This window comes from Grammomys surdaster, unplaced genomic scaffold (assembly GCF_004785775.1).
Source record: "Grammomys surdaster isolate TR1022 unplaced genomic scaffold, NIH_TR_1.0 125769, whole genome shotgun sequence".
In the NCBI taxonomy this organism is placed as follows: domain Eukaryota; kingdom Metazoa; phylum Chordata; class Mammalia; order Rodentia; family Muridae; genus Grammomys; species Grammomys surdaster.
In genome coordinates this window covers 289,214-315,870 of record NW_021620600.1, presented here as the reverse complement: position 1 = coordinate 315,870, position 26,657 = coordinate 289,214, and the positions used below count along the sequence as shown (strand labels likewise).

The following is a 26,657-nucleotide window of genomic DNA, read 5'->3' as shown; positions in this document are numbered from 1 at the left end:
CAGAACCTCTGCAATTCTCCCCTTAAAAGCAGCCAGCCCCGCCCACTCACCTCCCTGGGGAATTAAAAGTGCTTTCCTGAGCTAGGGTCAGATGCTGGGGGAGGTGGTGGAAGAGGATGGCAGGAGGAAGTAACACAGTCTACTTTTCTTCCTCCTGCTCCAAATAGCTTTGGGGAAGCTGGAGGTGGGGACTACCCATCCAGGTGGCATTGTTGATGGTGGACCCGGTGCTCTAGGCTTCTTGGACTTTTGTCTTGGGTCTGCCCATCCCTCCCATCTCTCCAGGCCTGTCTCCAACTGTATCAAATGGGCACACACAAGCCTGGGCCCTCAGCTCTTGGGATAGGGTCTTACACATTCAAAGTCCATATAGGTCTGCTAATGTCACATGGTCCAGCACAAAATGGCAGGAATGGAGTCAGGTCAGGGCTTGCACATAGCACCTGGCCAGGTCCAGAACCTGCTGCTGCAGCTGTAGAAACATGGGGAGGACTAGTTGGTGATGGCTGAGTGGCCACCTGTCCTTCTTGCTTTGTCTTAAGAACTGCTGGGCAGCAGACTTTGGACTGACACCTCAGAGAAATGACCCTAGAAGCCTCTGTCTCTGGCTTGCAGGAGGCCATGAGCAGATGACACCAGGGTTACCCAAAACTGGTGAGGTGAGGCAACAGGATGCAGGGGGTTTTCCTTGGGGCTGGGGAAAGATGGGTTAGGAGAACAGCTAGGGCGGGAAATCACAGAGACAGCAGACTGGGGAACTCCAGAGCCCATTAAAGGGATGGTAGTCGGTGTATGTGTATGCTCTGTGGCCTGGGCCAAACTGGCCAGAAGTGCAAAGCCATGCAGGCTGGAGGCCCCAGGTCAGCAGAACCCTGGCACAGTACTTGGTCTCAACCTTACAGGGGAATTGACACTATAATAACAACCCCACTTTAATAGTAACAAATGAAAGTCCTGGGAGGGGGTGGGTAGGCAACAGGGCATCACAGCCTGGAATTTTTTTGGCTTTTCGAGACATGGTTTCTTTGTGTATCCCTGGCTGTCCTGGTACTCAGAGATCTGACTGCCCCTTCCACCAGAGTGCTGGTTTGATTAAAGGTGTTTGCCATTATGTTTCAGCTTATTTATTTATAGTCAGGGTTTCATTCTGTTTACCAGGCTGGCCTCAAACTCCCTATGATACTCCTGCCTTTGTGCCCTGAATGCAAGAATGACAGCATCTGTTGCCAGTGCTCTTCTTCAGCTTCTGGATTCCATTCAGCATCAATAAGAGAACCTTAAGTTGCCATGGTAAGAGTAAAGGTAGGGCCTGGCACACGGGGACCATAGCTTTGATTTTTTTTAAAAAAAATTCACATATAAAAAAAGATAAAAAAAAATTCACTGATGTGGTTGAGTCTTTGACCTTCATGAATGTCTGTGTAGCATGTGTGTCTATCAGTTGCCCAAAGAGGCTAGAGAAGGACATTGGGATGGCTGGCATGGAAGTGACCAATGGCTGTGAGCCCCCAGGAAGGTCTTGGGAATTAGAACCTGGTTCTCTGAAAGAACAGCCAGTGTTCTTAACCCTTGAAGCACCTCTAGCCTCATGAGAACAGTTGTTGGGTCCCTCGTCAGAGGAGATTGGAGATAGTCCTGTTGCCCTAGGGAGCTCTGAGGAGCAAACAATGGGTATTGTTGCCAAATCCCAAGCTGGTCATTCAGTGGTGTGGTCATTCAGTGCTGTGGTATATATGGCCACGCATGTGTTTGTCATCCCAGTCTAGTCCCATCATCAGGAGTTCAAGGCCAGCTTGGGCTACAGTGAGATCCTATCTCAAAAATATAAGTATTTAAAACTCCCAAATCCCATGTTAGTACCAACAGAATTATTGAACCTAAGTTAGGAATGCTGAGGACTGGGGCACGGTTGGAATAGACTGTCCTTCTCTGGCTGTGCTGAGGTCCTGGGAACAAGGCAGGACATGTGGAAAGGAATCAGAAGCTTAGGCGCAAGCAAGGCTAAGTGTCCTATGGCAAAGGCAGGACCCCAGACACTAGTGTAATTTGTGTTATAGCCACACACCTGTCAGCTGCTGCTGGCTTTGGGAAACCCAGCTTCATTATGGGCTTTTTAGGTGGAAATGGTCTTTGGGGAGCCCCTGCTCATTGTGGCATGCTTCTGATCCATAGGAACAGTGCTATGAGGTCTGGGCCACATCCTGGTAGGCAGTGGCTCTCAAGAATCCTAGGGACAGGGATGGTGGGAGGGGCCCTGGGACCTAACTACATAGCTTTCAGTCTGAAGTCTAGTGGGTTGAATTCACTGTTACCAAAGGAAGAGGTAGGGTGACCCAAGCCTGGACAGGAACAGAACAGCTGTGGCCTCCACCCTGTCTCCCCACCCTAGAAAGGGGACACTTACTGCATGTTGGTCTTTGGGGGGCTCTCCTGGCGCCCATGGCCTTTGTGGTCAGCCTGGAACAGAAGTCATCCTCAAGCACAGGCAGAACCAGGATGAGTAGTGATAGCTTTCTCCTACTGCCTTGTTAGGCCAAAGAAGCCAGGTCCTGATAGGAAGAGCAGTTGGTAGGCTGTGGCAGAATTTTCTAGAGAATGCCTATTTTTGTTTTGCGTGCGTGCGTGCGTGTGTGTGTGTGTGTGTGTGTGTGTTTGAGACAGGGTCTCACTCTATAGCCTAGGATATCCTCAAAATTAAGGTCATTCTTCTGCCCTTGCCTCTTAAAACTATGGCTAACAGGTATGCCACCACACCCCCTGCTCACCTTGTCTTTTCTGATAAGGGACTATTGTGGCTGTGTTCCAAAAAAGTTTTACTGACAAACAGAAGGTAAGGCTACAGACAGCCAACTTCTAGCCTCCAAGATAGGAACTACCCAGCACTTGGACGCAGGGGCAAGCAGATCTCTGATTTCAAGGCTAGCTTGGTCTACATAGAGTTCCAGACCAGTCAGGGCTATATGCCACGTCTCAAAAAATATGGGGAGGGGGAGGCATGCATCACATAGATGACTTACAGGCTACGGATATAGTTCAGTTGGCAGTGTTTGTCTAGCATGCACGAAACTTGGGTTCCATTCCCAGCATCATATAAACCAGTTGTGGTGGTGCAGTGTTATGATGCCAGCACCTCATTTCAAAAGTATTGCCAGGCAGTGGTGGTGCACGCCTTTAATCCCAGCACATGGGAGGCAGAGGCAGGCGGATTTCTGAGTTCGAGGCCAGCCTGGTCTACAGAGTGAGTTCCAGGACAGCCAGGGCTACACAGAGAAACTCTGCCTTGAAAAGCAAAAAAACAATAAAAAGTATTTACAATTGAATTTTACCAATGACTATTTGAAGCGCTTCCTTTCTGTGGGACCACTTGTTCTGGGAGTGCCTCTCCTTCAGAAGCCGAACTTTTGCCAGACCCTTTAATCAAATCAGTAACTGCCCTGAGACCTTTAAAACTGCCCTCAGCCTCTTCAAATTTGACTGGTCCTTAAAGATAGTAAAATAACCAGCCTTCCTGTGTAGACATGCTCCCCCACCCAATCAGTTGTCACTTAAGCACACTTAGCTACACGTTATTGTTCTCTTTAAGGCCTGGGACCCAGATTGACTGGGTTTGATTCTGGTTCAAAACAACCTTAAAACATCCCAGGAATTCTACAAATAGCTTGTGCATAGATTGGTCACATCCTTGTGCAGTTTTCAAGTGCTGTTCTGACATTTCCTAGAAAACTTTTAGGGGAAAAAAAAAGGGCAAGCCGGGCGGTGGTGGTGCACACCTTTAATCCCAGCACTTGGGAGGCAGAGGCAAGCGGATTTCTGAGTTCGAGGCCAGCCTGGTCTACAGAGTGAGTTCCAGGACAGCCAGAGCTACACAGAGAAACCCTATGTCAAAAAGGAAAGGAGGGGCTGGAGAGATGGCTCAGTGGTTAAGAGCACTGACTGCACTTCCAGAGGTCCTGAGTTCAAATCCCAGCAACCACATGCTAGCTGACAACCATCTGTAATGAGATCTGATGCCCTCTTCTGGTGTGTCTGAAGACAGCTACAGTGTATAATAAATAAATAAATCTTTAAAAAAAAAAGGAAAGAAAAGAAAGAAAACTTATAGAATACTGTTAAAAAACAAAAAGCAAACCAAAAACGTTATCAGTAGCTGGGTAGTGGTGGCAGTGGCACTTGCCTTTAATCCTAGCACCCAGAAGGCCAAGGTAGGTGGATCTTTCGTCTATATAGACCAGGTCTCAGAAACAAAATATATCACTCATTCCTTCCCCATCCCGTGTTTTCTATGCTGCTCAATACAGGCCGACAACAGGGAAAGACAGAGAAGTGGAGATGTGAACTTGAGCTCCCTCTTGGCCTTTTCATCCCTTAGTGTGACATGGACATAACTTCCTCTTATTTGACATTTTACACTCCCTCCCCCCTCTTTTCTTGAGTTTCCCACTAGGCCAGGCTGGGTCACAGGCTGGCCCTTGGCTGTCCTGGGAGAGGTGTGGAATAGGCTCCCCATGTAGTCACCTTTGCTGTCTCCATGGTGATTTAATGATGAGATCAATCAGCAAGGCATCTGCCTGTGTTCTTCCTGGAGAAGGAAACTGCAATTGTAAGTGTAACCTGGGCAACAATGCCCGACAGGGTGCCAACAACACTGCCATTCTGGGCAGCCCTCCCCAATTCCCCCAGCACAGACATCTAGTCTGTTTTCTTCAAAGTGGGGCAGACAACAGGGCTTAATGTCAATGTTTTCAAACTACATGGCCACTAGGATGTAGTAATGCAGGGACAGAGTGCACCCTTAGCATGCATGCAGCCCCTACCTCCAAAATGGAAGAATTCAGCGTTATGTCCAATATACAATCCCGGGTGAGCACACACATTAACATGCACACTGATCGTCTTTATTGTTTGAGCCTGCCAATGACACCCATGTAAGACCAATGTGTGTTTGAGAGGACCTGAGGCCTAAGCATTATCATCAACTGGGAGTCAAGACATGGAGTATCACAGGGCTGGGCTGGAGTGGTCTTGCCAGTCTCAGTGCTTGGGTGGTTAAGTAAGGGAAGTTCACACCAGTTCAAGAACTTGGGCTAGAGTAAGGGACCCTGTCTTAAACCAATGAAATGTCCCATATTGCAGAAAGGCCACCGGGGTCCTCAGGACTTGCCCCCCCCCCCCGCCACCCCAGTTTACTGGCCCTGCCTCTATATGGTTATGGGTTATGTAGCAATGTAGCTGAAGATGACCTGGAACTCTGGAGTACTAGGGTTCTTTTTACTCTTTGAGACTTTATGACTCTGCCTACATGTGTATCTCTGCACTATGTGCATACAGTACCCAAGAAGCCCAGAAGAGGATACCAGATAACCTGGGACTGGAATTACAGCTACCATGTGAGTGCTGTGAATCAAACAAGGGTCCTTGGAAAAGTAGTCAACCAGTGTTCTTAGCCCCCAAGCTACTACCTCTTTAGCCGTCAACCCACCACCAGCTTTCTCATTCATCAACGTGATCCAAGAAAACAACTTGTGGCTCCACTGTTGGTCCAGGGTTCCCCAGTCCTATAGCCGAGTGAGCCCAGCATCTGGATCCAGTATTCCGTTTCCCATTGCTGACAACATTACAGTGACGCCTGCACCCATTGGGGTAATGGATGACTTACCACTTATGCACACTGGTAGTCAGGACTCTCTTCTTGCACTTGCAGCCTGCCCGCCCCATGAAGGTAGACTGGGCCCTGTGGCTCACCCAGCCAGCGCTTCCAACCGGGTGGCACAGGAGTATCATCACGCTAAGTGTCCTACCCTGTCCCACCAAATCTTGGTCCCACTACCCACATTCACAGCAAGTCTCCTTTCACAAATTTCTCTTTATTTAGAAAAGCAACATTTCGATCAGGGACCACCGAGGCTACAGTAGAGTGCAGAGAAATAAAATAGACCAGACAAGACTGCTGGTCTTCAAAACTGTGGATCTGACATAGGTTTGACACTGGGATATTCAGAAACAAGTCTGTAGCCACTTTGGCATCGAAGACATATCAGCAGTCAGTTCCTGCAACAGAAGCTCACGAGATATGGGTGAGAGGTAGCCATTGCTACAGTGTTAGAAGCTCAGTGTGCCTTGGTAACTCTGCTTTGTGTGGCAGAGGCTCTGGAGGCCAGGGGTTAGACAGGTGTTGAGAAGCACAGAAGCCATGTCTCCATCCCAGGCGAGTGTCTCGGCCAGCATCTCCTCTGGAGCACCCTATCCCACGGTCACAAGTCATACTGGAGTGGCTGAAGGAGGAGTGCGGCCAACAAGAGAGCTGATGGTACAAGGGAGCACTGGACTCACCACTTGCCCTTGTTCTTTAAATGCTGGCCCAGAGCAATGACCTTCCCCTGTCTCCAGAGCACACAGGCTATAGCCATGAACATCATGCCTTTGCAAAACACTTCTGAAAACAGGGAATCAAACCAAAGAACATTTTTCTCAACAACACAACCACCGGGAAAGCCAGCAGCCCTGAAACCCAAGAGCCCCTCCCCCCCATTCATGTGTGGCTAGTCAAAGGCAATGCGCAGGCTGCGCTCCTGTTCCTTGCGCCGGCCCTCACACACACGGCTGGCCTCCTCCACCCTCCTCTGCAGCAGGGCAGAGCTCTGGTCCACCCACTGAAGAGAGTCCATGTGTGCATTGAGGATCTTGCAGATCTGTTGCAGCGGGTCACTGGTGTCGGCAGGGCCACCAGCCATGTTCAGGTGCTCGATTATGTCTTTGAGGTCCTGTGCCATGCGCTTGAGCTGAGCATCAATGTTCTCAGCCAGCTTGTAGGTCTTCTCACGCTCCTCATCAGCGTGCTGAAGGTAGATGGTGCCACTTTGCTCCTTCACTGACTCCTCCAACGGGCTCAGAAGGTCTTCCAGCTCCTTCTGCTGTGACAGGATAAAGTCTAGCTCCTGGTCCAAACGCTTCTGATCCAACTTCACCTTTTCCACCTCTCGGTGCAGGCTGGTGATCTTCTCCCCATTCTCAATCAGCGTGCGGTCCCAGGCATTGACCTGTGTGGCCTGCTGCAGGAAGTGCCGCTCCTGGTCCTCCAGCTCCAGGCTCCACTTGTTGATCAGGCTCTCCAGCTGTGCATAGGTCATGGCTGGCCCTGGGGTAGTCCCAGCCACCGTGCTGGAGGCAGGCAGAGCAGTAGCTGCCACAGTGCTGGGGCCAGCTGGCACCAGGGGTTTCAGGCTCAAGGCAAAGCCAGTGGTCGTGGTAGAGGCGGCGGCAGTGGTAGTAGTGGTGGTGGTGGTGGTGGTGGTGCTGGTGGTGGAAGCGCCAGGAGCTGCTCCAGGGGCCTTGAGGCTGAAGCCCAAAGTCCCAGAACTAGGAGTGGCTGCAGTTGTCACCGGAGCTGAGAGGGAGAGCACTGTAGCACTGGATGAGGCAGGAGCAGCAGCTATGGAAGCAAAGAGTGTAGACCCTGCACTGGTGGTGGCAGCAGTGGGTGCAGCAGCAGCTGGCTGTGTCGCTCCTGCTGTAGTGGTCACCAGAGTGGCTGGAGTGAAGGGAGAGCCAGACAGTGCTGTGGGCTGGGCTGAGCTACCCACAGAGCCAATGCTGAAGCCAGAGACTCCGGGCTGGGATGCATTGCCACTGGTGAATGAGAACCCCGTGGAGCCAGTGGATGGCGCAGAGGTGGTAGAAGAGCCAAAGACAAAGCCAGTGGGGGCTGGCCCCTGGCTGGAGGTGCTGGCACTTGAGATGGCGTTGGTGAGGGTGCTGCTGCCAAGCCCAAAGCTGCCAGTGTTGGCTGTGGCTGGTGTGGCAGCTGTGTTACTCAGGCTGAGCTTTGGGGTGTTGATCCCCAGGGAGAAGCCCGCTCCTCCAGAAGCAGGCGTTGTTCCAAAGTTGAATCCTGGGGTCTGTGTGGTTGGGGTCTGTGTGGTGAGTGAGAAGAGGCTGGTGGAAGGGGTGGTCGCAGCTGGCTGGGAGGGAGTCCCAAAATTAAACCCTCCGGTGCCGGTGCCAGAAGCAGAGAAGGAAAAGCCAGTGGCAGGCGTGGTGGTCGCAGTCTTTGCGGTCCCAAATGTAAAACCACCAGCAGGAGCCCCGGTGCCTCCAAAGTTAAACCCACTCATGGCTGTGGAATCTCCAGGTGGCAGCTACTTCGACTCTGGGGCAAATCCGTCAGCGTCTGCAACCTTGGGGAGGTTTCTAGAGCAGAGGAAGTGACATGGTCAGATGGCAGTTTGGGACAGGCAAGCTCAGTGATATGGAGGGTAGTGGGCTGGATGCAGAGTTGGCAGCAGCCCTGCTTCTTCCTTTCCTAACCTGACCAACTCCAGTAAACCAACGGGAGTTGAGTGCTCCTGGGCATGCGCAGCTCTCACTATCAGGGAGGAGATCTGAGCCAGTTCACAAGAAGGCACTCTAGTCAGTTAGAACCACAAGGGTGGGCAGGAGAGCCCAGTGCTTAGGGATAAGGGGCGACCCAGGTCAGCTAATCAGATGTTACTTGGGATTTTCCTGTAGGTGAAAACCAGTAATGGGGGGGGGGGGGGAAGGACAAAGGGAAACGAGACCAAGCACTCCCTAAGCCAAGAGCAGCCACAGTCCATCCCATGTAAGAGCACTAGACTTCTAGAAGTTTTGACTGAAGCCGCTCTAGGTAGAGCCATCCAGGTACTTTCCCCAAAGCTTATATGGAGAGGAAGGTGACAGGGAGCACTGCATCATCTTCCTAGGACCACAAGCTAGTAGGTGGAGAGACAGGAGTATGCTCAGTGGACCTGATGGAGTCACCAGGCACTTCCACTATCCTGGTGTGGCACAATGAGACCAAGATGCAAAGTTCAATAGCCCATACCACACTGCATGTGGAATGAGAGTGTGTCAGAACGCATCCTTCAGAGCAGGATGCCCTCTACTTGGAGCTTCTGAGACGATGAGGGTGGGATGGTGCATTCTTTCTGTGGGCTGCACTGCTGAAAGGCTCATTCCATAATGAAAAAGCAGTACCAGTGGCTTCCTCACTGCTTGTACACCCCTGTATGTGTGTGTAGGTCATCCTTGTGTCCTTTTCAGTTATTATCTCCATTATCTTTTGAGGTGGAGTCACTCACTGGGACCTGTAACTCACCAATTAAGCTAGACAGGCTGGCTGACTAGAGAGCCCCAGGGACCCACCTACTACACCTCTCCTGCATCAAGATTACGGCACTGGCCACTATGTCCAGCTTTTTCATGTGGATGCTGGGGACTTCATGCTTGTGTGGTCAGGCTTTATTGACTAAGCTATCTCCCCAGCTATTGACATTTTGTTCTTTGGTACAGGGTATCAGTATGAAGCTCATGCCGGCTTCAACCTTGCAATCATTTTTGTACCAATCTTTCAAATGTAAATATTACAGGCACAGGTTGTCACACCTTCTCATGTCTGATGTTCTGAGGCCCTAAGTCTGTGACAACCAGAGGAAATAAACACAGTCGTGGAGTGTAGCAGATGTGAGTGACCCTGTCCTTCCTTCAATATTAACAAGAACATTTAGCCTCTCTGAGCTCAGCCTTTGCCCCAGCAAAAGATGCTTGTTGACATGAGGACATGATTTGGGGTACTCTCTGTCCCTTGGTATTTTCAGGGTAAGAAGGTGGTTTGCAGGGTAACACCACTACCCAACTGTGAATTTCCTAAGAAGACCAGGGTGTGGCTAACCTCGGGTTTACTATGAATTTAGTCTGTGTCCCCTGCTCAATGAGTCATTGGGTTGTGACAAGTAGTCCAGAGGCTTTTGGGCAGCAGACTCTGTTCCACTGTGGGGACAGCACCATGTCCTGGCCCCAGATATCCTGGGAAAGATGAGTTTGTGGACAATAGACAGAAGAGTAAAGAGTTTTAGGAGGGAGCGAAATCAGATTCCATTTTCCTTCTTTGCTGAAGTCAGCCAAAGCTTGCTTTGACCTCTGGCCTTGCCTTTCTTACTTGTGTGGGTCTGGAAGCCCATAGCAACTGTTTCCCAATGTCCTCTATGAAGAATCAACAAGGTCCCAACTGAGAAGTCAAGTGTCTGGTGTCCTCCCTCTCCACATACTGTGCCTGTCTCTTCAGTCTTGTTTTCTCTGGCCACCTCCTTCCTGTGGTCTAGCAGTGTCAAGCTTAGAGGAACTTCAGGGGAAAGTTATTTTAATCTCAAAAGGTCATAATAGGTTCACTATGGCCCTTCTCAGCACTCAGACAACTCTGGCATGACGGAGACTTCCTCACTGGTGAGCACCTGAACTGAATGAGTTATAGCTGCTCAATCATCCAATCAACTACACTTCATATCTCAATTTTTAGTACTCAGTGGAAAACTTTTGCTATTAATTACAGTTGAGAGTTCTAAAAATTACTTAAAACAAACAAAAACCATATGTCAAGCTTCCATGGTACCAAGAGATGCTGTGATACCCACTGTTAAGTCACCAGCTCAGACGACAGTGTCAGGACTTTTGGTAGTGCAGCTATAGGATGTGAACTATCCGGCCAGCCAGAGCTGGGGAGAGAAAGAGTCTGGAGATAATAGAGTCCTTCCTGCCAAACACTGAGGAGACTCTATGGTCTTAGTTACTGGCAACAGTGCTGGCATAGCCACAAACACCATGCCAACAACCCAGATTTAAAAAATAAGTAAATTCTCATCATATAGCCTAGAACCGACTATGTACACTAGCTCTGAAGACTATCTGCCTATACCTCTGCCTCTCCAGGGTACCACTACATTCTGGTGGCTCAGATTCTGCTGAAGCAGCTACAGGGGACTGACAAATAGGGAGCTAAATGCAAAGGAAGCTGGAAGCAAGTGGCTGGGAGGAAGGTTGGGTGATGAGCCAGGTCAGAAGCTTTAACTCAACTCTGGGACAGAGATGAAGAGGCAGGGTCTGACCCAGTAAATAAGTGATGACTCCCTAAAGCCTGGGAGCTCTTCAGCTGCAGCTACCTTAACTATAGCCCTTCTATCCTCACCACAGCAGAGCCCATGGGTGAGAAAGCAGACAGTAACAGGCTTGCAACATGGCATGTGGGCTAGACAGCCACACTGAGGCCACAGGAGTCACCCAGGCTGCTGTGTTCTCCCCACTCCACAATGTCCTTCCATCCAACTCTTGGTTAGTTTTCTGAGCCAGGCTGGCCACCTTGCTCCTGCCTCCTGAGTGCTGGGATTTCTGATGTGAGAGCCTGGACAGCAATGGAAGGTCCTTCCTACTTCCTGATCATCCATGTGTCCTAGTCACAGCTAGCCTGCAAATACCTAAGCATTCTACCACCACTGGCCTGCCCAAGTCACATAAACTATTTTTTCACACTGAACACTACTCTGAACTAGAGATGGCTACCAGGCAGAGAATTACCAAGTGGCAGAGTGCAAACAAACTCCACCTGGACATTCATCCACATAAAAGCTGAGCACTTGTGGTAGCACTGCTGTCCTCAACAAAGCAACAGATATAACCAGCATATTTTAAGAGACTGGGGAAAAACAAGGGTATGCCTTATGTGGCTAGAAGGCTTGACAGACATAAAACTGACTCAAGATAGAGATGGCTCTGGATGACCCACGTGAACCCAAGGCCATTACATAGCCTTGGATGCAGAAGAGATCACAAGCCAAAAGCTGGGTTACAGTGGTGTCAACCTATCTTTGCTAGTTGAAAACCCGCATTTGTAGTGGTCAGTGAGCAACTAGAGGGAACTGGGCAAAAGCCATGTGCAGAACAGAGCTCACTTATCAAGAGGCTGGGAGGTCTAATGTAGAGTCAAGAAGGGCTGGAGACAGGTGTGTATGTGCGTGACCAATGTGCAAGAATAAGGTGTGTATGCCATATGTGAAGAGTACAGTGAACACTATCTACCAAGAGACCTCAGCAGCAACAAGTCACCTGTGTCAGGTTGACCATAGATGGCATCTGTCTGTTTTGTTCTGGGCACTATGTAAGTATTCATGGCTAGTCTGAACAAGACAGATAACTACCATATTACAACACAGCACTAGACAGAGCACTAGACTCAGCCAGCCCTGGAATGTTCCTGAATGGAAAACAGCATCAAAGAGGGGATGTAACCCCCTTAAGGCAACTCAGCAGAGGCCTGCCCAAGCCTGATGGAGATGAAGCCCAATGGCATCCTTACTCCAGGCCCCTACTTTTTTTTTTTTTTTTAAACAGTGCTCAACCTATCATGGAGGTCCAAAAGGAGAACATAAAAACTTTCCTGTCTGTTGTCTGCCGCAGCACAACATAGCACAAGGACAAGGAACAGATCCCACAGCCCATCTCAAACCCAGCACTCCCAGCCTTGAAACCTGTGAGTCTTGCCTCAGGTTCTCCATCTGAATTAAATAATGGATGGAAATCAGACCTCTGTCAGGTGCTGGCTGGAGAAACAATCTGTTAGGGTTTGTCCCTGGTATACAGCCAATGGCCACCAGGTGGTGCTGTGACAATGCAGAACCAGGGAAAGACTGAGTATCAGCTAGCTGAGGGGAAACTCTTAGTGTGAGGCAGTTAATAGTTTTTTTTAAGAACGCCAACAAGATGAACATGGTGGCACATGTTGTAATTGCAGCACTTAGTATGCGGAATAGGAGGTTCAAGGACTGTCAGCTACACAATGAATTTGAGACCAGCCTGACTATATGATCTGTCTTAAAAAAAAAAAAAATAGGGGGGCTGGAGAGATGGCACAGCGGTTAAGAGCACTGACTGCTCTTCCAGAGGTCCTGAGTTCAAATCCCAGCAACCACATGGTGGCTCACAACCATCTGTAATGAGATTGGATGCCCTCTTCTGGTGTGTCTGAAGACGGCTACAGTGTACTCATTAAAAAAAAAAAAAAATCTTAAAAAAAAAAAAAAAAGAAAGAAAAAAAAAATAGGGTACTTGCTCTTCTGCTTTTGTGAGCTTCTAACCAAAAGTTTGGCCTTGCTGAGACAAAATGGGCCACAGTAGGATGGAAGACCTCTGGAGAGGTGAGAGGAAGAGAAGACAAAGCAAGAAAAAGAGGAACCTGATTCCTTGGCCACACCCCAAACCCCAACAAATCACCACAGCAGCTTCTCTCATGGAAGAAACTCCTCTAGACCTCGGGGAACAAATCAGCTCCACATTTTCTCCAGTGCAAAGCAAACAAGGTTGGTTTGGATTCTGGAAATGGGGAAGGAGAACCATCGCTCCCTTTGTTTCATCATCCCCTAGCAACAGGCACGTAGTCGTCACCATATTTCTTTCCCCCATATGTCAAAGCAAAGAAAAAAGCTATGAGAATCCAAAATTCAATTGAAGTATTAAATAATCAAATTCTGGCAGCATGTTCCTCCCTACCCATCCCAATGTTCTGAGTTCCTGAAAGAAACACACACAGCCTTTATATTTTGATATGCCTTAATCAACTCAATGGCTGGGCCACTTCCTAACTTCCATGTGGCTAATCCACCCTCTACGCCTCCCCCCCCCCCCCCCCCCCGCCAATTACCCAGTCAATGACTTGTCTCAAGTAATAATAATAACAACAGGAAGACACTGTTTGAAGCAGACATAGTCTCTCCCTGGATAGAGGAAGGGCATGAGGCTTTCAAAGGTACTGACTAAATCCTGTCCATGTGTGTCTGATGATTGTACCTGTAGGTTCTCAGTCTTCTCCCTCCTTCCTCCAGTGGAAAACATTCTTTACCTCAGAAATCAGTCCACAGCTAATTAGCAATTACATCCTTTCTTACTCCCTAGGGCCTCCACCAGCTCAGGTGACAAACAGATACCACCTGCAAAAACCTAATCAGCTCATCTTCAACCAGGAGCCTACAGCAGAGAGGGTTAAAGAACAGCTTTTTGAGTCCTGTAGTGGGCTAGGACAATGAACTTGGTACAACATCCATCTAGCTTTCAAGTAGGGTTCTAAGATGTACCTTTTTGTTTGAGACAGAATATTGCTACATGACACATAGTGGCTCAAGCTAAAGTCACAAACATTATATCCCCTCCAACAGGATTGGGAAGCCCTCTTTCGGAGGAAGCTACTGACTGGTTATATAGCACAAGCTTGCTCCCAAGGATCAGCAACTGCACTCTTCTGCTTTAGTTATCAGGATCTCAGATATCTATCGTCACCCATCAGAGGAGGGGGTCAGAACTTCCACACCCACCATACCAAAACAACAATAAACATGAGCTGCCATTCAGCACCCACCTCAGTAAGTAGAACATATCCATGTGTCCAACAAAAACAGCAAGGCACAGGCTCAGTCTACAACACCTAGTGTTAAACGTGATAAAGGCATTGATCCATCAAGTCTATGTGTCTTGCAACCCAAGTACTTCAGACCTCAGATGCCACCCAGTAGGCAAGTTTTTCCCAAGCAAGCAAAATAAACCAACTCCTCCAGCTAACTACTTGTTCTTTAGTGCCAAGAGGCAGACACAAGTGAGTTACACAGGACAATACACCAGACAACAGCAAGCTCTGCCTTGATAGTACCAGAAGCCCCATGAGGTAGTGTCAGGCTTCCCCAGGAGATTGTTAGGGAAGGGTTCAGGGAAGCTACTAGAGGGGCCCACTGTTAAGGACATATGGAGAAGTTACCTACTCAGGGTGGGAAGGGGTGGTGGCCTTAGGCCACAATATCATTTTAAGAAAGGACTGCTCCTTGTGGAGGCTCATCACCAACAGCCTCCTGAAAATTCAAGTTGGACCACAAAGATGCTCTACTACACAACCATTAGGGTGGCCAGAGAAGAGAGGAATTGGTGCTGTAGAGTGTAGTAGCCACTTTACAAACCTGGAAATGCCTTGAAGTTAGTTTCTTTCAATGAAGTACCCACGCCTCAGTGCCACAACACAAACTTACCTCACACATGTACCTCACCCCAGAACAGCCCAAACGGTAAAAACAGCCCAACCAATGACCATCAGTTCATCAAAACCAATGAAGGGTCAAACAAACTTGACATATCCATTCATGGACTGAAAGTCAGCCTCAAAGAGAGTAAGGTAGCCTGTCTTAGTGATATACACATGTAATTCCAGCATTTAGGAGGCCAAGGCAGGAGGGCTGATAAAAGTCTGAGGCCAGCTTAAGTTATACAGTAAGACCCTGTTTCAAAATAAGTAAGTGGGGCTGGAGAGATGGCTCAGAAGTTAAGAGGGGCTGTTCTTCCAGAGGTCCTGAGTTCAATTCTCAGCAACCACAAGGTGGCCCACAACCACCTGTAATCTGATCTGGTACCCTCTTCTGCCCTTCAGGCTTATATGCAGGGAGAACACTATGTACAAGATAAACAAATCTTTCTAAAAAAAAAAAATTTAAAAAGTGAGGGGTGAGGATCCTCTTGGGAACGAAGGAGGAACTGTGGGAGGGTGGACCAGGAGGGGGGTAATGACTGGGCTGTTAAAAAAAAAAAAAAGGTAAAAAAAAGAGCAGAGACAGCACAACACCATACAGCTCAGTACAAGTACCAAGAGCAAAAGACAAAAAGAAGCCGGGCAGCGGTGGCGCACACCTTTAATCCCAGCACTTGGGAGGCAGAGGCAGGCGGATTTCTGAGTTCAAGCCAGCCTGGTCTACAGAGTGAGTTCCAGGACAGCCAGGGCTACACAGAGAGACCCTGTCTCGAAAAACCAAAAAAAAAAAAAAAAAAAAAAAAGACAAAAAGACCATTGCTGGGCAGGCCAGGCCAGGCTAGGCTCTTCTGATTGAACACCAGGAGGCACCACAGTGTGTCCAGAGGATTCCTCTGTCACTGTGCACTTTCTGGGTCCTTCTCTCAGCATTGAGGGAAGGCAAGACTCACCTAGGCTGTATGGAATGGTTTCTCTGGGGATCAGAGGTGACAGCAAGCTGTGGCCTCCCTCCCTTCCTTCCTATGGTTTTGGGAGAACCAGTGCCTTGCACACCAAGAGGAGCCCATCACTGAACTAAGCCATACCCTCAAGCCCATTTAAAATTTTTATTTTTGACCCAGAGTTTCAAAGTTGTCAAGGCCTCTAAGTCACTCGAGCTGGCAGTGAACTTCCAATGCTTGTTTCCATCGCCGAGCACCATGGTTGTGAGCCTGTGCCACCAGGCTGGCACCTCATCTGTTGGATTATCTCCCAGCAAATGAGGTGGAAACTTGCTATCTTTTCACTGAAGCCAAGAGAACTTCAGTAGCTGCCTGCTGAACCTCTCTCCTACAAGCCATTCTCTCCCCCTTGCCACTCCACCCACCAGAAGACACCTCTAGTCTCCCAATCCTAGTTTCAGATGACATCCCAAATCACTCCCATGTCTTGCTTAAGCATTACTCTCAAATACAACTGAGCAGGAACAGAGAGCATCTCCTGTTCCCAACTGCTGTGGATGTAGCCCTGCTGAGGTGCAGCCAGAGAGAATACAGACTCCAAACCACCCAGATTAAAGCTCTAAGGGGCTAGACACAAATTGTTGGGTGTACGAGAATTTTGGTTTCCTTAAAAAAACACAGAAATATATAAAAATAAGTTTTCGTTTTAATTCCAGGTGTAGGATATGGGGCTGCTTCAGATTGTCCACAGCACCTATGATTTGCCCTCATGCTCTAGCAGGGGCTTGATTTTGACAGCTGCAGATAGTTTGTGGTTGCATGTTTAGAATTTGGGGGACTTTTCAGAGGGTACATTTGGTATTTTAAAGTTCCTAGAGGTGTGCTGTTGGTCTCAGTTGGGTTAGTTGTGCACAAAGAAGAATCAAGAAGTACTCATTCATAGTTCAAACTTGAACTTCAGACAAAATCTAGACTTCGACTTCCCAGGCAGCAGCTGCCCAGCCCTCCTGTCTCTTTGTAACAACTCAGCCCTTTCATGACTAACCCTCCACTATCTTCCCTGTATCCAGGCTAACAGCATACCTCCTAGAGGACAAAGAATTAGAGAACACACGTGGCAGACTGGATACTGGCCACCCAGACTCCTCTACATCAGTCGGTGCCCACGTCAGCCTGTGAACATTATTCCATGGCAAAGCAGTCAGTGTGCACAAGTTACATACAGGCTCCTTCAAGACTCAACCATCCTGGATGATCTGGGAGAGCCCAATGCTCAAGCACAGGGCTTCTGTAAGGAACGCAGGAAGCTCAAAGGAAGAAGTTTCAAGTTGGATGGAGGCAGAGAAGCCCGAGGGGACACAAGGAGCCTCAAAATGAGGCAGCTTCTAGATACCGGTATGGCTAGGAACCCAGTGCCTTGGGAACTCCAGAATTCTAATAAGGTTGCAAGTGTGTGCTGTCTGTATGTTTTAACCTGTCATAACAGCAAGAGGGATGAACCAGTACAGGTGACACTCAAAATGTGGGAGCTGGTATAGAGAAGCATGAGGCCAACTCTGTGATAAGTTACAACAGTGACTTCTAATGGGGGTAAGGGAAGGGCAGGGGCTCCAGAGAACTCTGAGCATCTGGCCACGTGGCATTGCCCTTTCCCCAGCCAAATTGACCTTGGCCTTCCTGTCCTTGTTTGCCAGGACACCCACACCTCCAACCCCTGCCCCACTGGCCTTAGTGACCCAGTTTTACTCGATCCCTAGCACTGTGTGCAGATTATCAAGTTTTCTGTCCTCACACAAGCAACTGACTCTGAAATGTGCTGCTGCCCAAGGGGGTTGGGTGGGGGTAGCACAGTGCTGGGGGCTATATGATTCTGGGAAAGAACAAAGTCTCGACCTTGTCCTCTATGTGCTGGAGGAGATAGTCATGGGCACAGATATCCACCTGTTAGGCAGATCAGAACACACAAGTATGGTAGGATAGGAAGAGAAGCTACACCAGATTCTGAGCTCCTAGAAGAGCTTTCCCTGAGCTACACCTTTAGTTTCCACCCGAAAGCATTACACAGTGCCGATGAAGACTCATCCCTCCCTATACCAGATGAGACCTTTTACTTAGGAAAAGAGAAGAGACAGGATGGCAAGTGCACTTACACTGGGAAGACAACTAGCAGGTTCATGCCCACCCCCACCAAAATGTAAGTAGGCAGACCAACTCTTGGCCACAGAAAGAACCCATAAAGCCCAATCCTTTTCCATCACATCGGGCTGTTCTCTCAACTGGGAAACCAGGGCTTGCCACAACAGTACAGGCGATGAGAAGCAACTGGATGAACAAGAATAAAGATATATATGAAGTGTCACAACAAAACCTCTTTGCGTACTAATCTAAACAATTTACCAGCAACAACAAAACCTAGGTAATAGTCCAGGTTTGAGGCCTCACAGGACAGGGTGGGGAGCTCTGCTCTATCAAAGACAACTGTGGCCATGAATAATTCTTCTTACCCTTTCCAGACCCCAGTCTTGTCTTTCACAACCAAGCTAGGGGCCTTTGGGATGCTAGGCCCCTTCTTAGCACAAAGCCCCAGATTCTCTGTGTTCTGCCCAGGGAGCTTCTATCCAAGTCTTTGCTACCTAGGAGCTGTTGCCAGGTGCTCTGTGGTCCCCAGAGAATTCCCTCACTCCTTCCTAACCATGAGAGCCACGGCTGATGCAACTGCCTGCAACCAGCCGCCTCACTCCCCAGCTCAGGCCCCTCCGCACTGGAAAAGAGTTCCAAGCAGCTCCACCCTAGCTTCTGACTCCCCACAGGACTTGTTTGTTTTCTGAAAGGAAAGAGACCAGGCTGCCATTTGAGACTGGTTAAGAGCTAGGGACACACATGATACACACAGAACACAAGTCTGGGTACTGGCCAAGGCTCAGGGTGGCAGGCCTCCATGGATGATCACCACCACAACTACCATAAAGTGATGGCTGTACACATGCTGGGAAGAATGGGGCAGCTAAATGTGAAAACCAGCACTCACTTCAGCACAACTGAGTCAAGGTGGATTTGGGGGCGGGGAAGCATCTGGGTAGCACCCCAGGACAGAAAAAGGGTGTACAGACCTTTTGGCTGTGACAGAAGTGCCATGAGGAAGACTATGGGCTGGTACCCCACTCTGCACTGTCTTTGAAACCTCATTACTCCAAACGTTCACTTTAAAATACCAAATTTGATGAAAGGAGCATCACAGGCACCACAACATGGCATACTGTTTCAAATAAAAACAGCACCTGTGGGGACCAGACACAGCTCAGGTGGTAGAATGTCTAGCAGAGTCCACCCCATTTCTGTCTTAGTGGCAGCCTTTAAGTCACTGTCTAACCTAAGCAGACTCCACACAGACTTAAGGCAGCCCACGCTGGCAAACAAGGGCTGGAGTCTGAACACATCAGATCATGTGGCTACTTGTGATCAAACACTGGCAGCAGATAAGAGTGCCCACTCCGGGCGGGTAAGATGGTTCAGTGTTAAAGAGCACTGATCACTCTTCCAGAGGTTCTGAGTTCAATTCCCAGCAACGACATGGTGGCTCACAACCATCTGTAATGGGATCAGGTGTCCTTTTCTGGTGTGTCTGAAGAGAGCGACAGTGTACTCATACATAAATCTTTTCCAAGGGAAAAATCGCAGGGACTTCCTGCTTGTAGCTTTCAAAATCAGTTTTCCCCACCCGCTCTGATTTTTTTCTTTTACAGAACCAGGGATAGAAACCAGGGCCTGGAAAGCAGCTGAGACCCAACACTCTGGTAACCTCCAACCCCAGCCCATATAATTTTTTAAAATCAGGATCTTTTAAGAACTCAAGAACTCACTTTCTAGTCCAGACAAGCCTTGAACTTTTTTTTTTAATTACACTTTTTTAAAAAAGATTTATTTATCTATTTTATGTATCTGAGTACTGTAGCTGTCTTCAGACACACCAGAAAAGAGAATCAGATCCCATTACAGACAGCTGTGAGCCACCATGTGGTTGCTGGGAATTGAACTCAGGTCCTCTGGAAGAGCAGCCAGTGCTCTTAACCACTGAGCCTTCTCTCCAGCCCTAAATTACACTCTTAAATCAGTATGCAGACCTGTCACCACACACGTGGTGAAGGTCAGAGGACAACTATCTATAGAGTTGCTTTTGTCCTTCTATCACACGGGTTCTGGGAATAGAACTCAAGAGGGCTGGGTTTAGAGATTACCACCTAAGCCATCTCAAAGCAACTCCAGCCCTGACCTTGACTTCCAATACTCCTGCCGTAGCCTCCTAAACAGGTTAAGATACCAGGCCTGGCCTTTGAACTTTTTCTTTTTAAAAATACATTGAGGCCAGCTAGTATGACCAACTCACAATTCCTTTTCTCCATCTCCCAAATGCTGGGAATACAGGCAAGTACCAAGCCCAGTCCATGTGGTGCTAGGTCAGAACCCAAGGTTCTTGTGTGAAACAGGCAAGCATTCTACTGAGTTCCATCTCCACCCATTCAGTCTCTCAGCTGCTACAAATATGATAGGCTGACTGGCTTCCACGTGCAATGCCAGCTATATACATGAACACCGGGTGAGAAACAGGGTTTATGTATCATTCGGGGGTAGGACAAGAGGGATTCTTAAATGGAATATAAATGTCCTATTTTGGGTAGGATCAAGAAACAATTATCTAGTGGGGCCAGCAAGAGAGCAAGAACTGCCAGGAAGTCAGAGCAAGGGGCAAAACCTAAGAGGTCGGCAGGGATGAGCACTAGCATGTAGAACGAGGGCAAGTAGGGATGGATGGAACAGAAACCTTGGAGGTGGGACACACAGAACGATCATATGGACATGTTGGATGGCTAAGAATCTGAGGTAGGAAGATTGAAAGAGGTGAAATCAGGTCCCCAGGGTTTTCTTTTAAAATACAATGACTTTAAATATATAAAATGACTCAGTGGGTAAATAAAGGCTGCCAAATGAACCTGAGTTCCATCCCTGGGACCCACATGGTGGTTAGGACTTCGTGGCCTACTTTCCATAGCTGGTACATTAGTGCGTGTATACAGCGATCTGTAAATAGTTGGGAGACATTATCTCGCTGTCGCTACCTTGAACTCGTCTATGAAGCCTAAGCTAGCTTGCGCCATTCTGCGAAGAGCTTAACCCACGAGGTCTCCCGGGGCTACATCGGTTGGGGACCGGGCAAATTCGTGAAGCAGGGAGTTAGCGAGATGAGCTGGTTGTGTTTGTGAAACAGAGATCGAATAGGATCCGACCGATTCAGGAGACAGAGCCCAGTCCCTCAGCCTGAAGCAGTGGAGGGAGGGCAGGGGCGACATGGCGGGCCCGGGGTCGCCACCGCCCCGCTGGGGCCCCGCGAGGGCGGGGCGCGGAGGGATCCGGGCGCCCGCGCTGCGCCGCCCCGGTATATTTGTCCCCAGGCTCCCGGGCCGCCTCATTCTCAACCCTCTCAGCACAGTCTCCCTTAACGCTCCGGCCACGCCGCCTCTGCCCGCGCAATGGCTCTGTAGCCGCGACTCCGTCGTGTCCCCGCCCCGTTTCCGCGCTCACCGCGCCTTCACTCTCCGCTCACACCGTCTCTTCAGCTGAGGCCGCCGCCGCCGTCGCCTCCTTTCCTTTTCGCAGCCATGGAGTAAGTAACCGCTCGCCCCTCCCTCTCCAACCGCCTTTCCCGCCCTTTCCCAGAGCTCGCGGGGCTTCACGGGTCAGCCTCGTTTGGGGGGTGGGGGGGGAGACGAAGTGAAGAACCACGGTCGCGCAGGCGCAGAAGAGGGAAGCTGGTGACCCGCGCATCCGCTGAGCAAGCGCACTAGGCTCAAACAGTGGGGGAGGGTGTGCTTCCGGAAAGTTTGGGGGCTTTTAAGGTCGGCGCGCGCGCGCCTCTGCGCCTGCGCGCTAACTCACAGCCTCTTTTTCAGAGAATACGGCTCCAACGCATACACCCTGTTGCGCATGCGCATTACCTTTCCCCCGTCTGAATTACCGAGGGCGGCCGGTAGTTGGCTAAACACACGACACTGGTCCCCCAGGAGGGTAGTGGCGTAACAATGGGTCGGGTCCAGGGTCTGAGCTTGCGTCTTGTCGCTAGGCGAGCAGTCAGCGAGGAAGGGTGGTATTCCTCGAGGCTCTGACTCAGGCCCAACTTCCCTCCAATCAGGCACCTGCTGGGGCGGGCACTGGCTTAAATTGACAGGGAAGGCTTAGAAACACTTTAACAAAGAGTTGGAGCTAGAACCACAGGGGCGGAGCCTCTAGGGACTTGCTAATTGGGGCGGGAACTGACTGTGACGGACTGAAGAGTGGGCGGGGCTTCCCATAGGCTCTTTAGAAATCACCTAAAATTTTAAGGGAAGAGTGGAATTTCTGTGTGTGACACTGATGAAGGGCCCAGGCATGCAGAATTATTTTGGGAACCCCTGTGGACTCTAAAGGGGGTGTAGCCTAAAGAAAATATTGATGCGGGAGGGGCACAGCTAGAAGAAAATTCCCTTGGGATTGAAACTTTTATGAAGAGAATAAGATGAGGTGGGTAGAATGGACTAGAGGTAATTCCTCTGGGAAAACACTAGGTTTTTGTGTTGAGGGAGGAGATGGGGTTGGGGAGTTTCAAAAAATTGCCTTGGGAATGTGTGGAGTGCTGGAATTTGTGGAAAGAAGGAAAGTGTGTGTAGCCTGTGGATCAAGCAGCTTTGACTCAACCCCACCACGCCTCCTTATCGTCCTCACAGGTCCTCCACCTTCGCCTTGGTGCCTGTCTTCACCCAGCTGAACAATCTTCCACGCTGCCCCCCAATTGTTGGTGCAGCCTTCATTGCTGTCACTGCCCTGTGCCTGTGCCTCAGCCATGTCACTCCTGGCGACCCTGGGACTGGAGCTGGACAGGGCCCTGCTCCCAGCTAGCGGGCTGGGCTGGCTCGTAGACTATGGGAAACTCCCCCTGGCCCCTGCCCCCCTGGGCCCCTATGAGGTCCTTGGGGGAGCCCTGGAGGGCGGGCTTCCAGGGGGGGGAGAGCCCCTGGCAGGTAAGAACAGGTAAAGAAGAGAGGTGGGTTGAGCTGGAGGGGGGGTGGGCAGAAAAGGAAGAATTTATTCATTCACAAGATCAGTACTGAGGGCCTGCAGTGTGCCCAGCACTGTTCTCCGTGTGCAGGGCTCAGAGCAAGGGGTCCCTCAGCGCATTGGCACATCAGAAGATGGAAGTGGGAAACCGAAACTTAGCTGAAAGTGATGAAAGAAATAGTTGAGAAGTCAGCCTTCTCCAAGTAGACAACATAGGGCTAAGGGATGGAGAAAAGGAGCCATGATAAGGCCGGGGGGGGGGGGGAGGGGTGCTCCATCTCAGAGACTCTGTGGCAGACGGTCTCTTTTGACTGTGTAACAGATGGTCGTCCCAGACTGCACCTGGTGGCATATGCTCATAGCTCCCCCTGTTCAAGAGGCTTCTCATTCTCTGGAGCCCAGGCCAGTGTAGGCAGCATAGGAAGAACATAATTCTCAAACATCTAAGATAGTAAACTATCAAACATCTCAAAGATAGAAAAGAAGAACAAATAAAGATGGAGTGAGTCACACACACACACACACACACATACACACACACACGGGAAAGGGAGGAGAGAGAGAGTTGAGTATAATCCTAGCACTCTGGGAGAGTCAGATGTTTAAGATTGTCCTCAGTCACAAACTACAAAGCAGGTCCAAGGCCAACCAAGTCTACACAAGACTCTATTGCCAATAAGTAAGTACTAAATAAGTAAACAAGTAGGAAAGGAGAGAAGACATAGGTGTGGGTGCAGTCAACCAGCCCAGGAGAAGGGTTACAGAAATGGGAGCCGACCTTTGCTGGGTGGATCATTAGTTGGGTGAATGCTTCACTGAGTGGTTGGCTGGTGAGTTCATCGGTTAGTTGGTAAATTGGTTGCTTGACTGATTTGAATCATTGATTGGCTTGTTCATTGATTTGTTAGTGACTTGATTAGTTCATCAGCAGGTGGCCTGGTGAACTGATTGGGTGATTGGCTGGTTGGCTGGATCATTGGTTAGATGGTGGTTTAGCTGATTGTTGGCTGGTGAACTCTTTGGTTCGCTGGTTCATTGCTTACTTCATGGGTTACTTGGTTGGCTACTGAACTGTGTGGTTGGCTGATTGGTTGGTTGGCTCATTCATTGATGGTGGGTCTGTTTGTTGATTGTAAACTATAGTTGGCTGATTGACTGGCTGGCTTTTTCATTGATTAATGAATTTGTTGGTTAATTGGCTGGTGAATGGTATGATTGGCTGGTTGATTGGTTGGCTAGTAAATTTTATGGCGGGCTGACTGGTTGATTGGATGATTAGTTCATTGGTTAGTAGCTTGGAGAGTAAACTAGCTAGCTGGTTGGTTGGTTGCTTGATTGGTTTATTCCCTGACTTACTGGTCTGCTGACAGGCCTATAGATTTGAGGGTTGGCTGGCTGGTCAGTTGTCATTGAGTAAATGGGACATGAGTGAACACCAAGTGGATAAAGCACAGACCTCAGGGACTTTTATGTTATCCTCCATCCTCAGGTGACGGCTTCTCTGATTGGATGACTGAGCGGGTGGACTTCACAGCCCTCCTTCCTCTGGAGGCCCCTCTGCCCCCAGGCACTCTCCCCCCACCCTCTCCAGCCCCCCCTGACCTGGAAGCCATGGCATCCCTACTCAAGAAGGAGCTAGAACAAATGGAAGACTTCTTCCTTGATGCCCCACTCCTCCCACCGCTCTCCCCACCACCACCACCTCCCCCCCCCCCCGCCCCCTCTCTGCCCCTGCCCTTGCCCACCCTTGGCCTCCCACAGCCTCCTACCCTGGATACCCTGGACCTTCTGGCTGTTTACTGCCGGAGTGAGGCTGGGCCAGGGGATTCAGGTTTGTCAACCCTGCCTGTCCCCCAGCAGCCTCCTCCTCTGGCCCCTCTGCCTTCACCCTCCCGCCCAGCCCCCTATCCTAGTCCTGCCAGCACCCGAGGGGACCGCAAGCAAAAGAAGAGAGACCAGAATAAGTCAGCTGCTCTCAGGTACCGCCAGAGGAAGCGGGCAGAGGGCGAGGCCCTGGAGGGCGAATGCCAGGGGCTGGAGGCACGGAACCGGGAGCTGAGGGAAAGGGCCGAGTCAGTGGAGAGGGAGATCCAGTACGTGAAGGACCTGCTAATTGAGGTGTATAAGGCCCGAAGCCAGAGGACCCGCAGCACCTAGGGTCCAGGTCCAGGCTGGAGGAGGGAGGTCTGTTGTACCTCTGCCTCCAGCTTCACACTGTCTCTTCATTTCACTTTCCTATCCCATCCATGTCTAGGTTCCCCTCTGCCTACTCCCATTATGGGTTATTCGGCTTAGTCAGTTTCTGTGCCCTTTCGGTGCAACTGAGAAACCAAGCCCCTCAGGGAATCAAGGAGCCAGCCTGATCCCTGGTCTCTGGAGTCTTAAAACAAGTGTGTTTTTGCAGGTAGTCCTAGTTGGGTGTAGTGAGGAGGCTGCCAGGCCTGGCATGGACGTAAGGCAGAAAGCCACTCTGGTGATAGGGCAGATGAGAACCTAGTCAGGAAGGGAGGGTTTTAAGGAGGGGACTTGGAACACAAGTGAGAAGCCAAGTAAAGGGAGCCACGCCCTCAGACTAGAAGGACATACTGTCCTAGGGACAGGAAGGGGTGGCTGTAGTCAGTAACTAGGGGGTCATTTTAGCTTCTGTGAAAGAATCAGTGTTTTGTGAAGGTGTGGGGGAAGGGTTGCATCTAGTAGGGGCTGATCCTCCAGGGGTTATGGGCACAAATAAAATGCAGACTTTCCTGTGGCCTGTGTGTCTTGTCTTTAAGAGGAGATTCTGGGGAGAGTGAGTCTTAGAGTAGTCATAAAGACAATGGAGAATAAACCAAAGGGCTGGGGCTGAAGCTCGACAGTACACATATGCCCAGCATAAGAGAAAGAGGTTGGGTGTGGTGACTCATGAATGCGGTCTCAGCATTTGGGAGGCTGAGGAGGAAGGATTGCTCTAAGTTTGAGGCCAGCCTGGGCTATAGAGTGAGCCCATCTCAAACAAAACAGTGAAGCCAAACAAAAGGTAACTAGTAACATTTGTTCATTGTCAAGTATACCCACTTGGCAAGAACATGACACATGACCATCCTATCAGTAAAGACAGGGCCATGTTGGCACTAAGGCTGGTTATATTTACACTGGCAGTAGAAGACAAACTAAAGGTAATATAGCACACACACCAGGAAGAATACCACCAAAATAGCGTGATCATTGCAGTAGTGGGCAGAGAGGCCTGTGGAAACAGCTCCATTGGTAAAATGCTTGCCCAGTGAGCATAGGACCTGGCTTCAATCTCCAAGGTAGATCCTGCATAAAAAGCTATCAGCTGAGAATGTATATTGCTTTCACAGAAGACCTGAGTTTGGTCTTCGGTAGCCATGCTTGGGTAGTTTATGGCCTTGAAAAAGCAGTCTAGAGGGACAAAGACTGCTAGAAGTCCCAATCTAAGGACATTTTGAGAAGACTCAGGCTGGGCAGTGGTGGCGCACGCCTTTAATCCCAGCACTTGGGAGGCATAGGCAGGCGGATTTCTGAGTTCAAGGCCAGCCTGGTCTACACAGTGAGTTCTACACAGAGAAACCCTGTCTCGGAAAAAAACAAAGAGAGAGAGAGAAAGAGAGGTGGGGGACTCAGAAGAAAGAAGTGTCCTACTAGGACTTTCCTGAGAAAGCTGGTTGAGATTAGATTCTGCACGTAGTACTATTAGAAACAAAGGTTCCTGAGAGTGGGTTCCCCAAAGCAAGATCTGAAGGAAGGAAGGAAGGAAGGAAGGAAGGAAGGAAGGAAGGAAGGAA

At 49.6% G+C, this 26,657-nt stretch overlaps 2 protein-coding genes across 3 annotated transcripts; one reads left to right on the top strand and one right to left on the bottom strand.

Annotated features, from left to right (window-relative positions):
- Positions 1 to 5,843: 5,843 nt before the first annotated feature.
- Nup62 (nucleoporin 62) lies at positions 5,844 to 21,812 on the bottom strand. Of its 2 annotated transcripts, none has more exons than XM_028788804.1 (2): positions 21,794 to 21,812; positions 5,844 to 8,187 (listed from the first exon to the last, which is right to left on the bottom strand). In XM_028788804.1, the coding sequence occupies exon 2, from the start codon at positions 8,109 to 8,111 to the stop codon at positions 6,540 to 6,542; it is 1,572 nt and encodes a 523-aa protein (XP_028644637.1). In that variant the 5' UTR covers positions 8,112 to 8,187; positions 21,794 to 21,812; the 3' UTR covers positions 5,844 to 6,539. The 2 variants fall into 2 exon arrangements, with proteins under 2 accessions (XP_028644637.1, XP_028644636.1); XM_028788803.1 differs by lacking the exon at positions 21,794 to 21,812 and adding an exon at positions 21,361 to 21,726.
- Positions 21,195 to 25,618, top strand: Atf5 (activating transcription factor 5). Its single transcript, XM_028788805.1, has 3 exons — positions 21,195 to 21,442; positions 22,539 to 22,832; positions 24,359 to 25,618. Exons 2-3 carry the CDS (start codon positions 22,655 to 22,657, stop codon positions 25,024 to 25,026), a joined length of 846 nt encoding a protein of 281 aa, XP_028644638.1. The 5' UTR covers positions 21,195 to 21,442; positions 22,539 to 22,654; the 3' UTR covers positions 25,027 to 25,618.
- The last annotated feature ends 1,039 nt before the right edge of the window (positions 25,619 to 26,657 follow it).